At 40.9% G+C, this 15,325-nt stretch overlaps 1 protein-coding gene across 2 annotated transcripts in view; it reads right to left on the bottom strand.

The window, feature by feature from the left end:
- Nucleotides 1-15,325, bottom strand: part of clcn5b (chloride channel, voltage-sensitive 5b) — a 60,515-nt gene that overhangs the window by 23,461 nt on the left and 21,729 nt on the right. Inside the window, exons 1-6 of one of the 2 annotated variants that reach the window (XM_080451683.1) lie at nt 11,544-11,574; nt 8,818-8,993; nt 8,195-8,294; nt 6,026-6,213; nt 3,340-3,462; nt 1,255-1,461 (exon numbers count right to left, since the gene is read on the bottom strand). In XM_080451683.1, the coding sequence (XP_080307809.1) occupies nt 1,255-1,461; nt 3,340-3,462; nt 6,026-6,213; nt 8,195-8,294; nt 8,818-8,952 (753 nt within the window). In that variant the 5' untranslated portion in view covers nt 8,953-8,993; nt 11,544-11,574. Of the gene's footprint in view, nt 1-1,254; nt 1,462-3,339; nt 3,463-6,025; nt 6,214-8,194; nt 8,295-8,817; nt 8,994-11,543; nt 11,575-15,325 lie in introns of those variants that run through there. The other variant, XM_080451682.1, reaches the window with a different exon arrangement.

Below are 15,325 nucleotides of genomic sequence, written 5' to 3'. Positions count from 1 at the left end.
AGTCATTTAATCATATATAATCACAATAAAATGTACATTGCCTACTCATCATAACTCCATAACAAATTGAAACGACAATCAGGAACTTACCGGTAATTCAATAAATAAAACATTATTTTAACCAATCTGTATAGGCGTGATTGATGGTAGTATCCACCACAGTTTCTATTATGTTAAACCCAAAATCAAACCTTTTCCACATTCAGAGAGATGTGGTAGCCTAACCTACTTAATAGAAATCCCCAGACACACCGCCATGAAACTAATACGGTACGTTTGCTTTGGAAAACTCACTTGCTTTTGACTCATTCATTTTCGGCTACTCCTCCGGCGCCTATAGTACTGACTCAAGCTCATAAGCACAATATCTCCCCTGGCTAAGGGGCAGGTATGCCTTCTTGGCTGAGCGGTAGATTTGATCTCCCATACAGGAGACCAGGGTTTGAAACGCAGTCTTGTGCGGTCTAGCCAAAACCAACTCAGGACTCCTGAATAGCTTTCTATCGAACGCTTGTCTTTGTTCAACATTATACAAATGATAAGCTGTGTTTGACTGCTGAGTAAACATATTGATCTAGATGTCTAATTGTGTGGGTTCAGATAACTTGTGATTTATTCCATCCATGGCAGCATTTTATCCTTTTATCCTGTGGCAGCTTGTAGATCTGCTTTCTTTTGCTGAATGTTTGCCTATTTTCGCCAAATGTTCACCTACTATGGCATGTCCAGCATAGGGACACTAGGGTTCATGTGGTTAAAGGTGTTCTACGTTCTGCATCCATGAATTATTTCCCCCCCTTCCCTCGCTCCAGTGTTGATTTCGTCGACTAAAACTATGACGAAAAATGTTCGTCGACTACCTTTTTTCACTGACAAAAACTAAATAAAAACTAAGCTATGGTGACTAAAACTAGTGGAGAAGAGATCCAGTAGAACTAAGACAAGTCATTTTATGTTTGTTTGCGCTCGGGTGTTGCGCTCTGAAAATTGCAGATCTACAAGCTAACAACGCATCACACTGTGTAGATCGGCTATTTTCAGCATGCAACCAAGTGTAAAATCAGCCATTAGACGCCATCAAGGCGTACATACATTTTAGTACATACATACATACATACAGTACGTACATACATTTTAGTACATGCATTTTAGTCGACTAAATCAACTGTAGATTTAGTCGACTATAATCTTATGATATTTAGTCGACTAAAACAAAAATTTGTTGTCAAAATCAACACTGCCTCGCTCCCTCACCTCTCTCCTCTTGGCTTCGTTCTTGCGGTATTTGGTGAAGAGGTGACACAGTATGTTAGCGCAGCAGCACGCTACGTGGACCAGCGGGCCCTCCTTGCCCAGGCTGAGGCCGGACGACACGGCCAGGACCAACGTGATGGTCTTGATGATCAGGGTCCACTTCCCCAGGTAACCGCGGATAATGAACCCACTCAGGATCGTCTTGATCTAGCGGAGGAAAACGAGACGACGAGGGAGAGACAGATGTAAAAGGAAGCGAGAGGGGGGAGAGAGAGACAAAACAATAATAATGAAAATGTGATGGTAAAAAATTGTTCAAGTAAAATGTGTTGCTCAATGGGTAGAACATGTGAACCAGAATATTAGGCGTTCCTAACTGGACCCAGTTGTACCGCAACCAGCTCTTAAAGGAGTAGTTCACCCAAAAAATGACTTATTTCAATCAATTACACACCCCATGAAGCCTTGAATTCATGGAGATGTTTTAGTTTTTGTCGCATTCCTGAGCCAATCATTTGATGACCGGCGGAGTCTCCTACTGTAGGTGTTCAAGTGGTTACAAAGATTTGGCGGTCCCCCTGTAGTAATTGTGAGGACCCCTCCCTAGGGGTCCCGGACACCCTTTTGAAGACCCCTGCTCTAGACCAAATCCCTCTTCACCAAAAATAGCCGATGTACAAGCTCACAACACGTTGCGTGGTCTGAGCTTGTTGATCTTCCATTTTCATTGAATGTTTGCCTGTTTTTTGACGAATGTTTGCCTATTTTGACATTATTATGATTTCATGATATTATGATTATTATTATGAGCTTGCAGATCTGCTACTTTTGAGTGACACTGTAGTATGATCAAGTAGGGCATTCATTTACGAAAAAACCCAAAAAGTTAGAATATGGAGATAAGAGGTTTCTGCCCCGACCGCAATGATTTACTGTATAGCTTATACAGTACATAGCAAAATCTAAAATGACACAGAAGCTTTCCCAGATTTTAAGGTATAACAACGTTTAGGCTTTCCAGGTCTAAATGGGTTAAGGCACAGTAAGGGGGCACAGTGAATACAAACATCCAGCCATGGTCTAATCAAATAAATCCATCACTGAGACCTAATTTGAGACACTAAGGTAGCAATAGACTGGCCTGGCAATGAAGTGAGGGAATGAATGGCTAGATGGAGCAATGCCTCAATCTCTTTAATATGCCTTCAGGAAGCTACAAAAAGCTAAAAAAAAGAATTGTTTCAGAATAACGACAATAAAAACATTTATAAGACCTCAGCAGAGAGCCTGGAAGCGATTTGATACAGATTTCGAAATATGGCCCCCGACAGTGGATTTGAAAAACCACGACACTAGGCATTAAGCAACAGCAAACATCCCCAAACTGTTTCCTCCTGTGGCATTCATTCACTGTGGCTTTTACCCTGGCTTAGCATTAGCAAACAGCACAGACCCAACATTCAGAGGAGCAGAATAGAACATTATGTATAATAACAGTAACAGACCTCAGCCAGTGTGTGTGTGTGTGTGTGTGTGTGTGTGTGTGTGTGTGTGTGTGTGTGTGTGTGTGTGTGTGTGTGTGTGTGTGTGTGTGTGTGTGTGTGTGTGTGTGTGTTTATTTATGCTTTACAGTAGGAGCATGTGGTCTATGCACTAACTGGTTGAGCCACCAGGCAACTCTTACAACATTCTGTAGCACTGACAATAGAATACCCCTCTGTAAAATGACATGACAAGAACGTTTAGATTTGCTGAGATAAAATAATAGAATAGAATAATCTCAGTGGAATAATGTGATTCATAGGGTGATTTGAATATCAACAATGTCAGGCAGAAACTCGATAATATGTCCAAAATGGTTACTTTTCAGTAAATGGAGAATTTTTTTTTTTTCATTGGTTAAATATTTTACCAATGTCCTTCAAGCACACAATGCCTCACGATGCGAGGCATTGTGAGCCTGTAGATCTGCTATTTTCACAATTTGAAAAAGTTTTTCGAAGTAATAATACAAAAAGGAACGGGTTTTGGACATACAAGGTTTCCACCCGACAGCAACGATGTGTCACGTTAACGTAAGCTCACCTCTGGTATTCCTGAGCCACATGCGTACGGAGCGAAGGCTCTGACCAGGATGACCGCCAGGAAGGCGAACAGTAGAGCCCAGAACGTGTACATCATGTAGTTCAGTATGTAGGCAAACGGTCCCTGTAAGACAGACAGACAGACAGACAGACAGACAGACAGACAGACAGACAGTTTGATCAGTGGTTCTCAAAATTTAAAAGACCCCCAGTTTGGTATGCATTAGGCCACGCCCCCATAACTCTGGGACTGTACAAATGGGGTCCAGTTGGTTCCATTTATACACTCAAGAGTTACAGGCCGGAAAGGGACCATTTGGTAATTATCACTATAAATCATTTACCTGGGGTCCCCAGGTAAATGATTTATAGTGATAATGGAACCCCCTCAAGGACCCCTGAGGGACACTTTGACAACCATTGTTTTAGATCACATAGTAATTAATAATGTTAGTTATTTTTGTCCAGAATATTAAACACAGCACTGTGATTTACAAATTTTATGACATCTTTCCACCACTAGATGGAGCCCAAGCACTGTAAACTTTTCATTTCAGTGTTGTCCTGAATATCAGTACAGTAAGATGTGATCCTCCAAATAATATCCTCTCCATTTTATCACCAACAACTCATCTGGCAACCGATGAAGTCTGAAGTCACTTTAATCCATTAAGACCGGGAAAGCATCTGTCATTTTAGATTTGAGCAAAAAATTATTTTATACTATGGCAATTCAAAAATAGCAGATCTACAAGCTCATAGATCCAGCTTGTAGATCTGCTATTTTTGAATTGTGAAACTTTGTTAAAATCTTTGATTATATATATTCTTTTAAAGCGAACATTTTTAACTCAAATATTTGCTTCTGGGGGGTCCCTGGACCATTTTGAGATGGGCCAAACACATACTGTATTTTTGTTGTTTGGTTGCTAGATCAGTGATGCGCCAACTTTTTCCATGTCTTGCACCCCCAAAATTGTATTTGGCCGTGGACCCCCATCTCAGAATGTTTTGTTCCAAGAACCCCCAGAAGGAAATATTGGAGTTAAAAATGTTTGCTTTAGAATATATATATATATATATATATATATATATATATATATATATATATATATATATATATATATATATATATATATATATATATATATATATATATATATATTCAAAGATTTGCACAAATTGTCAATATTTTTCAAAAATAGCAGATCTACAAGCTCATAGTATATGTGCTATTTTTGAATAGCCAAAGAAATCTAAAATTACACAGATGCGTTCCCGGTCTTAATGAATTAAGCAGCTTTAAAGTCATACTGTGAAACATTTGTAGTATTTTTGGTCGTCATTACAGCGTTTGTCTATATAAGTACATTTCAAATAGATATGCTGCAGTGTCCCAGCACCTGAGGATATTTTGGAACTCAACATCAACTTGTCAAATACGTATATTAATAAACTTTAAAATACATTAACTTTTCATCTGACAGTGAGGAGAGTCACTGGGAGGATGCACCGTGTGGAGGAACACACTATTCTTACCGGTAAGTAAGTATTTTTGGTTTATAAAGCACCTTTCAAAACAGCATTACAAGCGCAGTACAATGAACCACAGTATAAACAATAAAGTTCAAATAAGTTAACACAAGGCAAGAGCAATAAAATGTCAATAAATAAAAGCTAAAACATTTACCTGCACAAGTGAGTCAGCTAAAAACTTCATAAGACAAAAGGTGCTTATGAAACAAATGTGCTTTTAACATACTCTTAAAACAGTCAACTGACTCAGCATTTTTTTACAACCAAAGGCAGAGCGTTCCACAGAGTGGGAGCAACCACTGCAAAGGCCCGGTCACCCTTAGTTTTGAGTCTGGTCTTGGGTAATGGGTATAATCAGAAGGGCTTTGTCAGAGGACCTGAGAGATCTCACACTGTTATGGTTGCAGTAAATCAGCTATAAAGAGTGGGGCCAGCCCATGTATAGCTTTATAAGTTATTAAAAGGATTTCTAAATCTATTCTGGATGTAATGGGCAGTGAAGTGCAGCCAACACCGGTGTTATGTGCTCTACGATTGGTGTTAGTAAGAAGTCTGGCAGCCACATTCCGCACTAGTTGTAATCAAGAAATAGAGGAACGGCTCAGGGTGGTATAGAGCCCGTTACAGTTACGTTAACCCATTAAGACCTGAAGCCGATTCTATAAATGTCTTAGAAATCCCAACAGTTTAAAAAAATACGAATGTTGCTAAATCAGTGATTCTCAAACTTTTTCATAATTTTGTCAAGGACCTCCAAAATATTATGTATTTGGCCGCGGACCCACCATCTCAAAATATTTTGTTCCAGGGACCCCCAGAAGCAAAGATTTGAGTTAAAATGTTGCTTTAAAAGAATATATTCAAAGATTTGCACACAATTTCAAAATTTTAACAAAATAGCAAATCTACAAGCTCGTAGCCCGGCACGAAGTGACGCGCTATGAGCTTGTATATCTGCTATTTTTGAATAGCCAAAGTGTAAAATAATGCTTTTTAGCTCAAATCTAAAAATGACACACATGCGTTCCCGGCCTGGGTTAACAGGCACGCATCAACAGAGATCGCCTTCCCCACCCAGCTTCCCACCTGTGAACACGGCCAGTTTGTCGAAGCATCTGGCCAAGCCAGACTGTTCTCTTGGTTTGTCTTACCTCACTGGTCCCTGCTATTAGCTCCGCCCAGCTCTTCCACTGCGGACATTTGTCCCTCTCCTGAAACGTGGTCTCGTTGGACGTCCAGCAGCAGTGTTCGTGGTTGAACCAGAAGCCGTTGAGACACACCCCTTCCTTCATGTCCGTCAGCCAATGGGCCGAGATGTCGATACCGCCAGCGAGAGCACCTGAGAGAGAGAGAGAGAGTGAGGGTCCGACTCAGGACTGAATTAACAAGAGGTAATATTTCAGACTTACAGCACTGGTGTGAGGTGTGTGCTGCTTCTGTGTTACATGTGCACAATGTTATGCGTGTATGAATATTGATACATTACGTCTTTTGGGCAGAAACCTTGTCTAAAATTGTCTAAAATTGTTACTTTTCAAGATCTTTTATTTTTTTACTTGTGTTCAAATGGAAGTACCAGTAGTTATTTAGTCAAGCTCTTTCATCTTTTCATTGGTTAAATATTTACAGTATAACCCCCACAGACAGACTTTCAATCTGGCATCCCTATTTTGTACATGCAAAAAGTGAAAAATTAAATAAAGTCAAAATAGGGCATTAATTTATGAAAAAAACAATGCAACCTTGAAATGAGAGATACAAGGTTTCTGCCTGACAGCGATGATGTGCATAACATTACATGTACTGTTACCATGCATCATCTCATAAGCACAAAAAAGACAGAAGCTAGGTTTGTTGTTTACTCGTTATCCCAGTAACTCTGACTGTAGCATGTCCTAGCACTCCTGTCAACAACCTGTTGTTGACACTTCCTTCGATATGTCCTTGCACTTTGTAAGTAGCTCCGGATAAGAGCGGCTAAATTGTACTTTAGGTACTGATTTCTGTATAATCGGATCATTCTGTCTTTTTATGACCTTTATGCCTTTATATATCTTGGCTCCAGTAATGATTACATTTTCACCTGCAGGATCAATTAAAGTGCACATGATCCATAGAGTCCCTTTACTGGGCATGCCATAGGTGACTGAACATTTGGAGAAAATAGACGATCTACAAGCTCATGTGTTGCAACACGACACGTTGTGAGCTTCTGGATTGGCTATTTTCTTGAGAGATTTGGTGTTGAGGGAAGAAAGGAACGGACCAAGTATAGACCCCTGGAGGATTCCAGTCAACTAAATATACAGTGTTTAAGTGGCTAATCTAACCTAATGTTACTATATCAGACAAACTTTTTCTATGTCAAGGACGCTCAAAATTATATGCATAATTTGGCCGCCAACCCCATCTCAAAATATTTAGTTCCAGGGACCCACAGAAGTAAAGATTTGAGTTAAAAATGTTATATATATAAAAAATATATATATTATTCAAAGATAAATATTCAAATTTTCACGATTTAAATAAAATAGCAGATCTACAAGTTAAGCTGTTTATCAAGTCTTGTCACACTGTAAGCAGCGGTGTTTCGGAGTTACTGCACGTTGTGTTATTAGCACAAATAGCTTAGCAGAAACAATGTAAACATAATACATCTCATGGTTGTGGTAACGATTCAATGTCAGGTCGTATTACCGGGTTGTCACACACAGCAGGATCAAATGAGCAGTGATTCGACTACGCATACAGGGCACATAACCCAAAGTCTGCATAGTCTGAATGCGGACAAGTATGTAATCTCTCAAGATAGTCTGCACCACTGCCCTAAACATGTAGTGTTGTTGTTAGTAGGAAGCACCCAGGAGGAAGTAGACTTTTTTTTTTCTTCATCAAATGGGTTCCCAGATTGGGACTAGTATGGATCTATTGACAGACAGCAACAGATACAAAAGCTTCTGCTGTGGTGATACTGCCCTCTAGTGTAATGTACATGTCAGTACTAACATGTACATCTGAGCTGATGTTGTATGTTAAGATTTCTTCGGCTATTAAAAAATAGCGCTATAAAAATAGCAGATCTACGCTATGAGCTTGTAGATCTGCTATATTTTTACTCCGATCTGTGCTTCTGGGGGTCCCTAGAACAACATATTTTGAGATGGAGGTCCGCGGCCAACAGCTGGTTTTCTGTGTGTGTGTTTCTGTGTGTGTGTGTGTGTGTGTGTGTGTGTGTGTGTGTGTGTGTGTGTGTGTGTGTGTGTGTGTGTGTGTGTGTGTGTGTGTGTGTGTGTGTGTGTGTGTGTGTGTGTGTGTGTTACCTGACATGAGGCCCACCAGCAGCATTAGCAGCCATCCAGAGAAGGCATCGCTGATACTGTGCAGAAAAGCCATCGTAGACTCTCTGCTCTTACTGGTGATCTGGAGGAGGACGGGGTGGATGGAGGGATGAAAGGAGGGATGAGAGGGAGAGAGGAACAGAAGGATGAGAGGATAGAGGGATGGAAAGAAGGATGAGAGGAGAGAGGATGGAGGGACGAACAGAAGGATGGAGAGAGGGAAGGAATTACAGAAGTGGAGGGAAAGATGGAGGGATAAAGGGAAGCATGGAATGTTGGGGTGGTTTGTGCAGGGTATGGAGTGATGAGTGGGGAGGGAGAGAAAGAGAGGATGGATAGAGGGAGGAAGAGAGTAAGATGGACGAGGAGGAAACGGATATGAGGAGGAAAAGAAAATAAATAGGTGGAAAAGAACATTTATTATTTTGGCATTTTATTGTGTTCATATTTGGTATTCGGTTTGGTAGTACTTACGTGTGTGTGTGTGTGTGTGTGTGTGTGTGTGTGTGTGTGTGTGTGTGTGTGTGTGTGTGTGTGTGTGCCAATATGTTTAAGTGACAAAAATAGGATTTCTACCCCCCAACACAACAAACACACTATTGTACCTCTCTGTGTCTGTCACGGTCCTTGCTCTTCTCCCTGACCCAGTCGATGGTGTTGAAGTCCTCGTAGGTTCCCACCCCGGGGACGGGGTCTTCAGTGGGGTCCACCCACTTGCTGTTGGGCCCATTACCATTCATACTGGCTGGCCCGCCGCTGTTACTCGGCTCCTCGTAAGATCCTGAGAGAGAGAGACAGAAGGAGTGAGACTTAAGTCTTACAATAGCACCACACACACACACACACACACACACACACCAAACATATTTGTATGGTACAGTCTAAAACGCACACAAACACGCCGCCCGGCACACACAAACACAAAGATTTACAGAAATGACGCTTGTGAGAAAGCTCAAGTGTGCATGTGAGAACACATGACCGGGCTCAGGAGAAACGATCCATTTGACTGCATACAGTAATCTATTGTTAAGCACAGCAACCACTTAGAACCATGTAGTTCAGAGAGACTGGAGTCCCCCAGGGATCTATACTTGTGGCACCCTCCTTTATTCCCCTCTAAAAAAACAGTCAATCTACAAGCCCCCCATTTTGGCCATGTCATTATATGTGAAAAGGTTCAATGATTTTCTAAAAAAAATAGCTAAGATAGCAGATCTACAAGCTCAAGCTTGTTGGATGCTATTTTTGCCCCAAACTGTCATATGATTAAGTATAAAATAAGGCTTAAGTGGTTAAGTGGTTAACGAGCACAGGAACTGCACAGAGAAAGACAAGCCATTCCTCCAAGAAACCATCCCTTGCACTTACAGTACACCATTGAAAGTTGTCTGCACGTACTGTATGTAGTGTACACACGCATGCCTACTGCATGTACACTGTACACTGAACATACAGTCAAGTGTATTTTGTTTTGGGATATTAAAAAAAATAGCAGATATACAAGCTCATAGCGCGGCACTCGAGCTTGTAGATCTGCTATTTTTGAAAAATCTTCACAATTTGGGGGGTCCCTGAAACAAAAGAAATTGAGATGGTGGTCCGTGGCCAAATACACATAATATTGGGGGTCCTTGACATGGAAAAGGTTGGAGCACCACTGATATAGCAACATACTGTCAGGATTTAGAAAACATTTTTAGATATGTATTTGGCCACGGACCCCCATCTCAATATGTTTTGTTCCAGGGACCCCCAGAAGCAAAGATTTGAGTTACAAATGTTCGCTTAAAAAATATATATATATTCAAAGATTTGCACACATTTTCACGATTTTTCAAAAATGGCAGATCTACAAGCTCATAGAGCGGCGCTATGAGCTTGTAGATTTGCTATTTGTGAATAGCCAAAGAAATCTAAAATGACACAGATGCACACATGCAAACGTACACGCACACATTATTTGTAACTCCTTGGGAAAGTGCCTGCACCAGCAACCGGTCAATTTGTTATTGACCTCAAGAAACACCAGAAGAATTGTGTATTGTAAACACGTTTCACAGGCTCATATCGATAACTCACTCCCACACAATGCTGTGTTGATGAGCATATAAAATAGCAAAAACTTTTACCACATTTCTCAAGTGGAAACCAGACAAAAGCCCTTGTGTAACGTGGCACTGACTCAAGTCGCGGTCGGCAACAATAAACACACCCACCGACCAATCAAAGACTGGCTCGGCTCAAGGACAGGAAGTGAAATTATGTGTGTGCATCTCACACACACACACACACACACACACACAATAGAGTCCCCTGGCGGCGAATGAAACAATTGGTTAATCTGTCATGTCTTTAATGTGAGCATTCATATGAGACATCTTAATGATCTGATGGGAGGGGCTGGCTATGGAAAGGCTTCCTGACTAGTATGAGGATATAAACTTTTGGTTTTGATACTTCTCTGCCATTTCAAGATTCAACGGCTTTTGCAGTGATTGTGTGACATGCTCCACAGACTGTGCTGTAAAAGTTAACATAGTAAAGTACAGTATAACACAGTAAAAATCTGAAATGGCAATACAAAAATGTAAATTTTATACTCTTATACAGAGACACTTGACAGTGACAATGAGTGAGCAGGTTCAGTGCCTTGCTCAACTCAAAGTCAAAACCCAGCCACAGCGGGGATTTAACCTCGAACTCACACCAACTCTGGTGGTGATGGGGGGGCATGAAACGTTAACATACTGCTGAGAAACGCATGCAGGCAGTCACCGAAGACAACCCCAAAATGAACAGGCCCTATTTTGACAGCAGCTGTTGTTTAGCCTTCAGCTAAACACAGTCTCACAACATACAACTCAAACCCTGGAACCTAAGACACAACTATTTCTGTTCAGTCCATTATAAATCTCAGATGGCAGTTATGCTAATTGGCTAATGACAAATAAAAGACCATAGCGCATAGTGCTACAACACAATGCACATGGACAATAGCACGTAGCCCACGTGTCCCCAAAGGCAGGGGATTTGTAGCAGATAATAACACCGTAGCGCAATACAATAAACATGAACTTAAATGCCTTTGCAGTTCATAGCCAGGCCAACAAAACCACTTCTTGTGTTCTTCCGTCTTGTGGTTGCCTTATTTTTTCAATCCCTTACCACCATTTCATATATTGTACAGTATGATTGACAATTCTTTTTAATAAATTTTTGTTCATCATTAACGTTAGAAGTAGAAGTAACAGTACTATAGTAGGCTACAATTATTGGTACCATACTACACAATTACAAACAGTACATATACACAATATAGCCTAGCTACCTCTTTGTGGCCCAGTGTGAGGAGGGGTGTGCCTCGCTCTATCAGCTCAGGTCTGATAGTAGAGAGAGAGAGATGCATAGTTTCAACAGGTGTGTGTGTGTGTGTGCAGTGCACCGCAGAGGGATTTGCATACCTGAGCTTACTAGACATTCAGGTTTTAAGGCTAAAGTGGGACATGAGTGACACATTTGAACTAATCACACTCACCATAAGCACACTCACTCTCTCAGTCCGGTGTGTGTGTGCGTGGGTGCGTGAGTGGGGGGGGGGGGGGGGGGGGGGGGGTCAACAACTTGAGATGCCCAAAAAGGAGGCAAAAAGGCTGGCAAACAACTGTGCCGCCTCTGCCATAATTGGTAGCCGCCAGCCCGCCACATGTGGCGGAGAGGCTGTTACTTATAGAGGCTATGCGCGTGACATCATCGTACCCGGAAGTTATGCGGGAACGCCTACTGAGTGGGGGAAAAAAACTACTTTCTGGCCTTGACAGCCCATCCAAACAGAAAAGTCCTAACTGATTGTATTAAACGACGTTAAACTCACCAACATGGCAGCTGTACGGAAAGCTTGAATTATCCTCTTTCTATTTGCAAAGTTTGTGTTTAATAAAAATCCACCGTAGACATGTTATGAGCTACTTTCTGTCAATAAATTCCATGCAGGTGATTATTTTTCTAAGTGTCAGAGTTTTGAAAAACACAACATCCTGCTGCCTCCTACATTATGTGCCATTTAGAAACAGGTGGTACGCAGAACCGTTGAGTGATTTCCAACGAACGCTTCCAAACTCCAATGCTCAATGCTGCTCAATGTTTTGCCACTCATCAGTCTAGATGAGGGGGGTGTGTCCCGGTGGAAAAGTGACGCATGTGCATACTCTTTATACCCATAGAGTAGTGAGTGATATGCTTATTGTTTCATGAAGACATATGCCATGATTTTGTGAATGTAACCTTAACTGTACCTTTAATATGTGTGTCCTTGTATGCTCTCCTTTATGTGGACATGAATAAATTGTTACAGTGTGTGCGTGTGTCTCACTGAAAAAGGTCAGATCCCATTACTCTCTCAATTCACCCTTATCATTATCTTTCACACACACACACACACACACACACACACACACAGTAAGGCTTGTGACAAGCAGCCTTCCCACACATTCCTGTGCAGTGACATCCACTATGTGTCTAGTCTGTACCTTTAGGTAATATGTAGGCTATACAACCTAAAATGCTTACGCAGACAAAACTACAAAACCCCAGCTATACTTAAACACTGAGTCAGCTCTATCTATATTCAGTAGATTACACATATATGAGTCAGCTAAACAAAAGCCCTCTTTCAAACTGATCATAGATCTGTGTGATCAGATTATAGTGAACTAAAATGGACAAAACATTGTTAAACGAAATGAAATCCCAAAGTTAAAAAAATCTAGAATAATGTATTAAACCCTAAAATGAATAAAGCAAAAAGAAAATAAGTAGAATTGCACGTTAAAGCTGTATTGCTGTATTTTTGGAATAAAATGCTATTTTATCCAATCTCTATGAGCTTTCTATGTACAATATAATTTATACAATTGGGGCGGTTGTATTTGGTCTCCCTGCTCTTCTATTGAGACGTGTCTGGTTTGACACGATCCCGTTTCTGGTCAAAAGTAAAAATGTAATTTCTCCCCTGAGCAAGCAGACAGGCTCTATTAGTTCAGTGGTACAAATGTCAGCACTTGCGCAGGAGACCCAGGTTCAAATCCAGAGAACAGGAAAGTTACATAGTGCAGCTTTAGATAATCTTAAGTTTTATATCTGATGTCATGCATTCTTCAGTTTAATGATCAGGATTCTCTCGTGTCCAGTGTGTGGGTGGACTTTAGACATGTAGCCCAGAGGTAGGTTATTAGGTTGAATAACAACTTGGGAGAAAAGATCAACTGATATAACCTAAACACAGAGCAAAATATGAGCCAATTATTTGCCTTATAGAACAGAAACATATTTGCCTTGGTGTCATCATGAGACAGACTGACAAGTTTAAGCATTTAACCATTCAATCCGGGAACGCATCTGTCATTTTAGATTTATTTGGCTATTCAAAAATAGCAGATCTATAAGCTCATAGCACGGCACCGAGTGCCACGCTTTGGGCTTCTGCTATTTTTGAAAAATCGTGATCATTTGTGCAAATCTTTGTTTGAATATATATATTTTTAAAGCAAACATTTGTAAAATATTTTGTTCCAGGGACCCCCAGAAGCAAAGATTTTAGTTACAAATATTTGCTTTAAAAGTATATATATTCAAAGATTTGCACAAAAAGCAGATCTACAAGCTCATAGCGTGGCACTCGGCTATTTTTGAATAGCCAAAGTATAAAATAATGGTTATAGCTCAAATCTAAAATAACACAGATGCGTTCCCGGATTGAACGGGTTAACATTACATGATGAAACAATATGGCTTGAGGAAAACAGGATTTTTTATGTAGTTAAACTGTAAGGGTACAGTATACGGAGCTGCCAGCACTTTTCTGCCATGGTAAAGACTCACTGAAGTGTGCCTCCTTCTAGTGCCCTGCAGCATCGTGTTTCAGCACTCTCTGTATCCATAGTTCTTTAGCGGTGCCCTAGGGGCCACTGTTTCCCCAAACAGTAGAGTGACCTCGCTGTGGAAGGTTGTCGTGTCACATCCGCTGTGATGATCAAATGCTACTTATGTCATTGTTTTTGTGACTATGGCTACGCCGTTATGGCCTCTCCGTTTAAAAAAAAAAGGGCTCAGAGACCACAACACATTAATGGACGACACAACAGGAAATGCAATCAAACTGTGTTTTTAATTAAACCAAAATTAACATGCCAAAATGTGAAAACAATAATCCAAACAAACGTCCTAGCCCAAAGATAACATAAGGTGGGGAAGGCACTGGGCCGTCGGACCCAGCATTTCCCCTTAACCTACCAAAACTTTAACCCCAACTAACCTATTACAAATCAGACCGAAAACTAGACTACCGCAACCTCGTGGCAAAAACTAAAACAACAAAACTCAACATAATCAAAATATGTTGAGGAAAAAGGAATGAAATGGAAAGGAAACAAACAAACAAAGGGAAAATAACCAAAAACACATGGGGAGTAGAGGAGTCTCCTCCGGACTACTGCCTGGTGTCTCTCTCCCTTCAGTGTTCCTACTTTCAACCCCATCGTTAATTGGTCACAGGTGTTCAATACCTAGATCAGGAAAAAGGAGCGGGTCAGTCAGGTGAGTCGGGGTCAGAGTGAGTCAGAGGGCAAATAACCCACGCCCACAATAGGTGTGCCCGAGGACACGTTCAATGCTTCACTCAGCCACTCATAACATATGCCATAAACAAATGATAATCTGGGCATTCGCTGTAGACCTCGGTATAACCGACCTTGGGCCTGGCTGCTTATTATGCCCTTGCCCACGGCTTGCGCAGATAAGCCGGCCCAGTCCTGTGTAAATATACACAGAAAACAATTATGTATCATAATATCTGTCATTTAGAAAATAGTTACAGGCAAAATGATACTGAGGAGCCAAACGTAGTCTGTAAGACTACTGTACATGTACGACAAATGTGGGTCCGCGGCTACATACATTATTTTGGGGGTCCTTGTGGCACGAAAACGTTTGAGAACTACTGATTTAGAAGGAATTTGTAGAACTCGGCCTCAGGTCTTAGTAATGGGTTAAGATAAAACACGTTATTATCCAGTACAATGAGCTAAAGAGAGTCGCGACTCCTTTTGATGCTCC

Source organism: Gymnoscopelus braueri (genome assembly GCF_963280865.1).
Source record: "Gymnoscopelus braueri genome assembly, chromosome: 15".
In the NCBI taxonomy this organism is placed as follows: domain Eukaryota; kingdom Metazoa; phylum Chordata; class Actinopteri; order Myctophiformes; family Myctophidae; genus Gymnoscopelus; species Gymnoscopelus braueri.
This window is presented reverse-complemented; position numbering and strand designations above follow the sequence as displayed.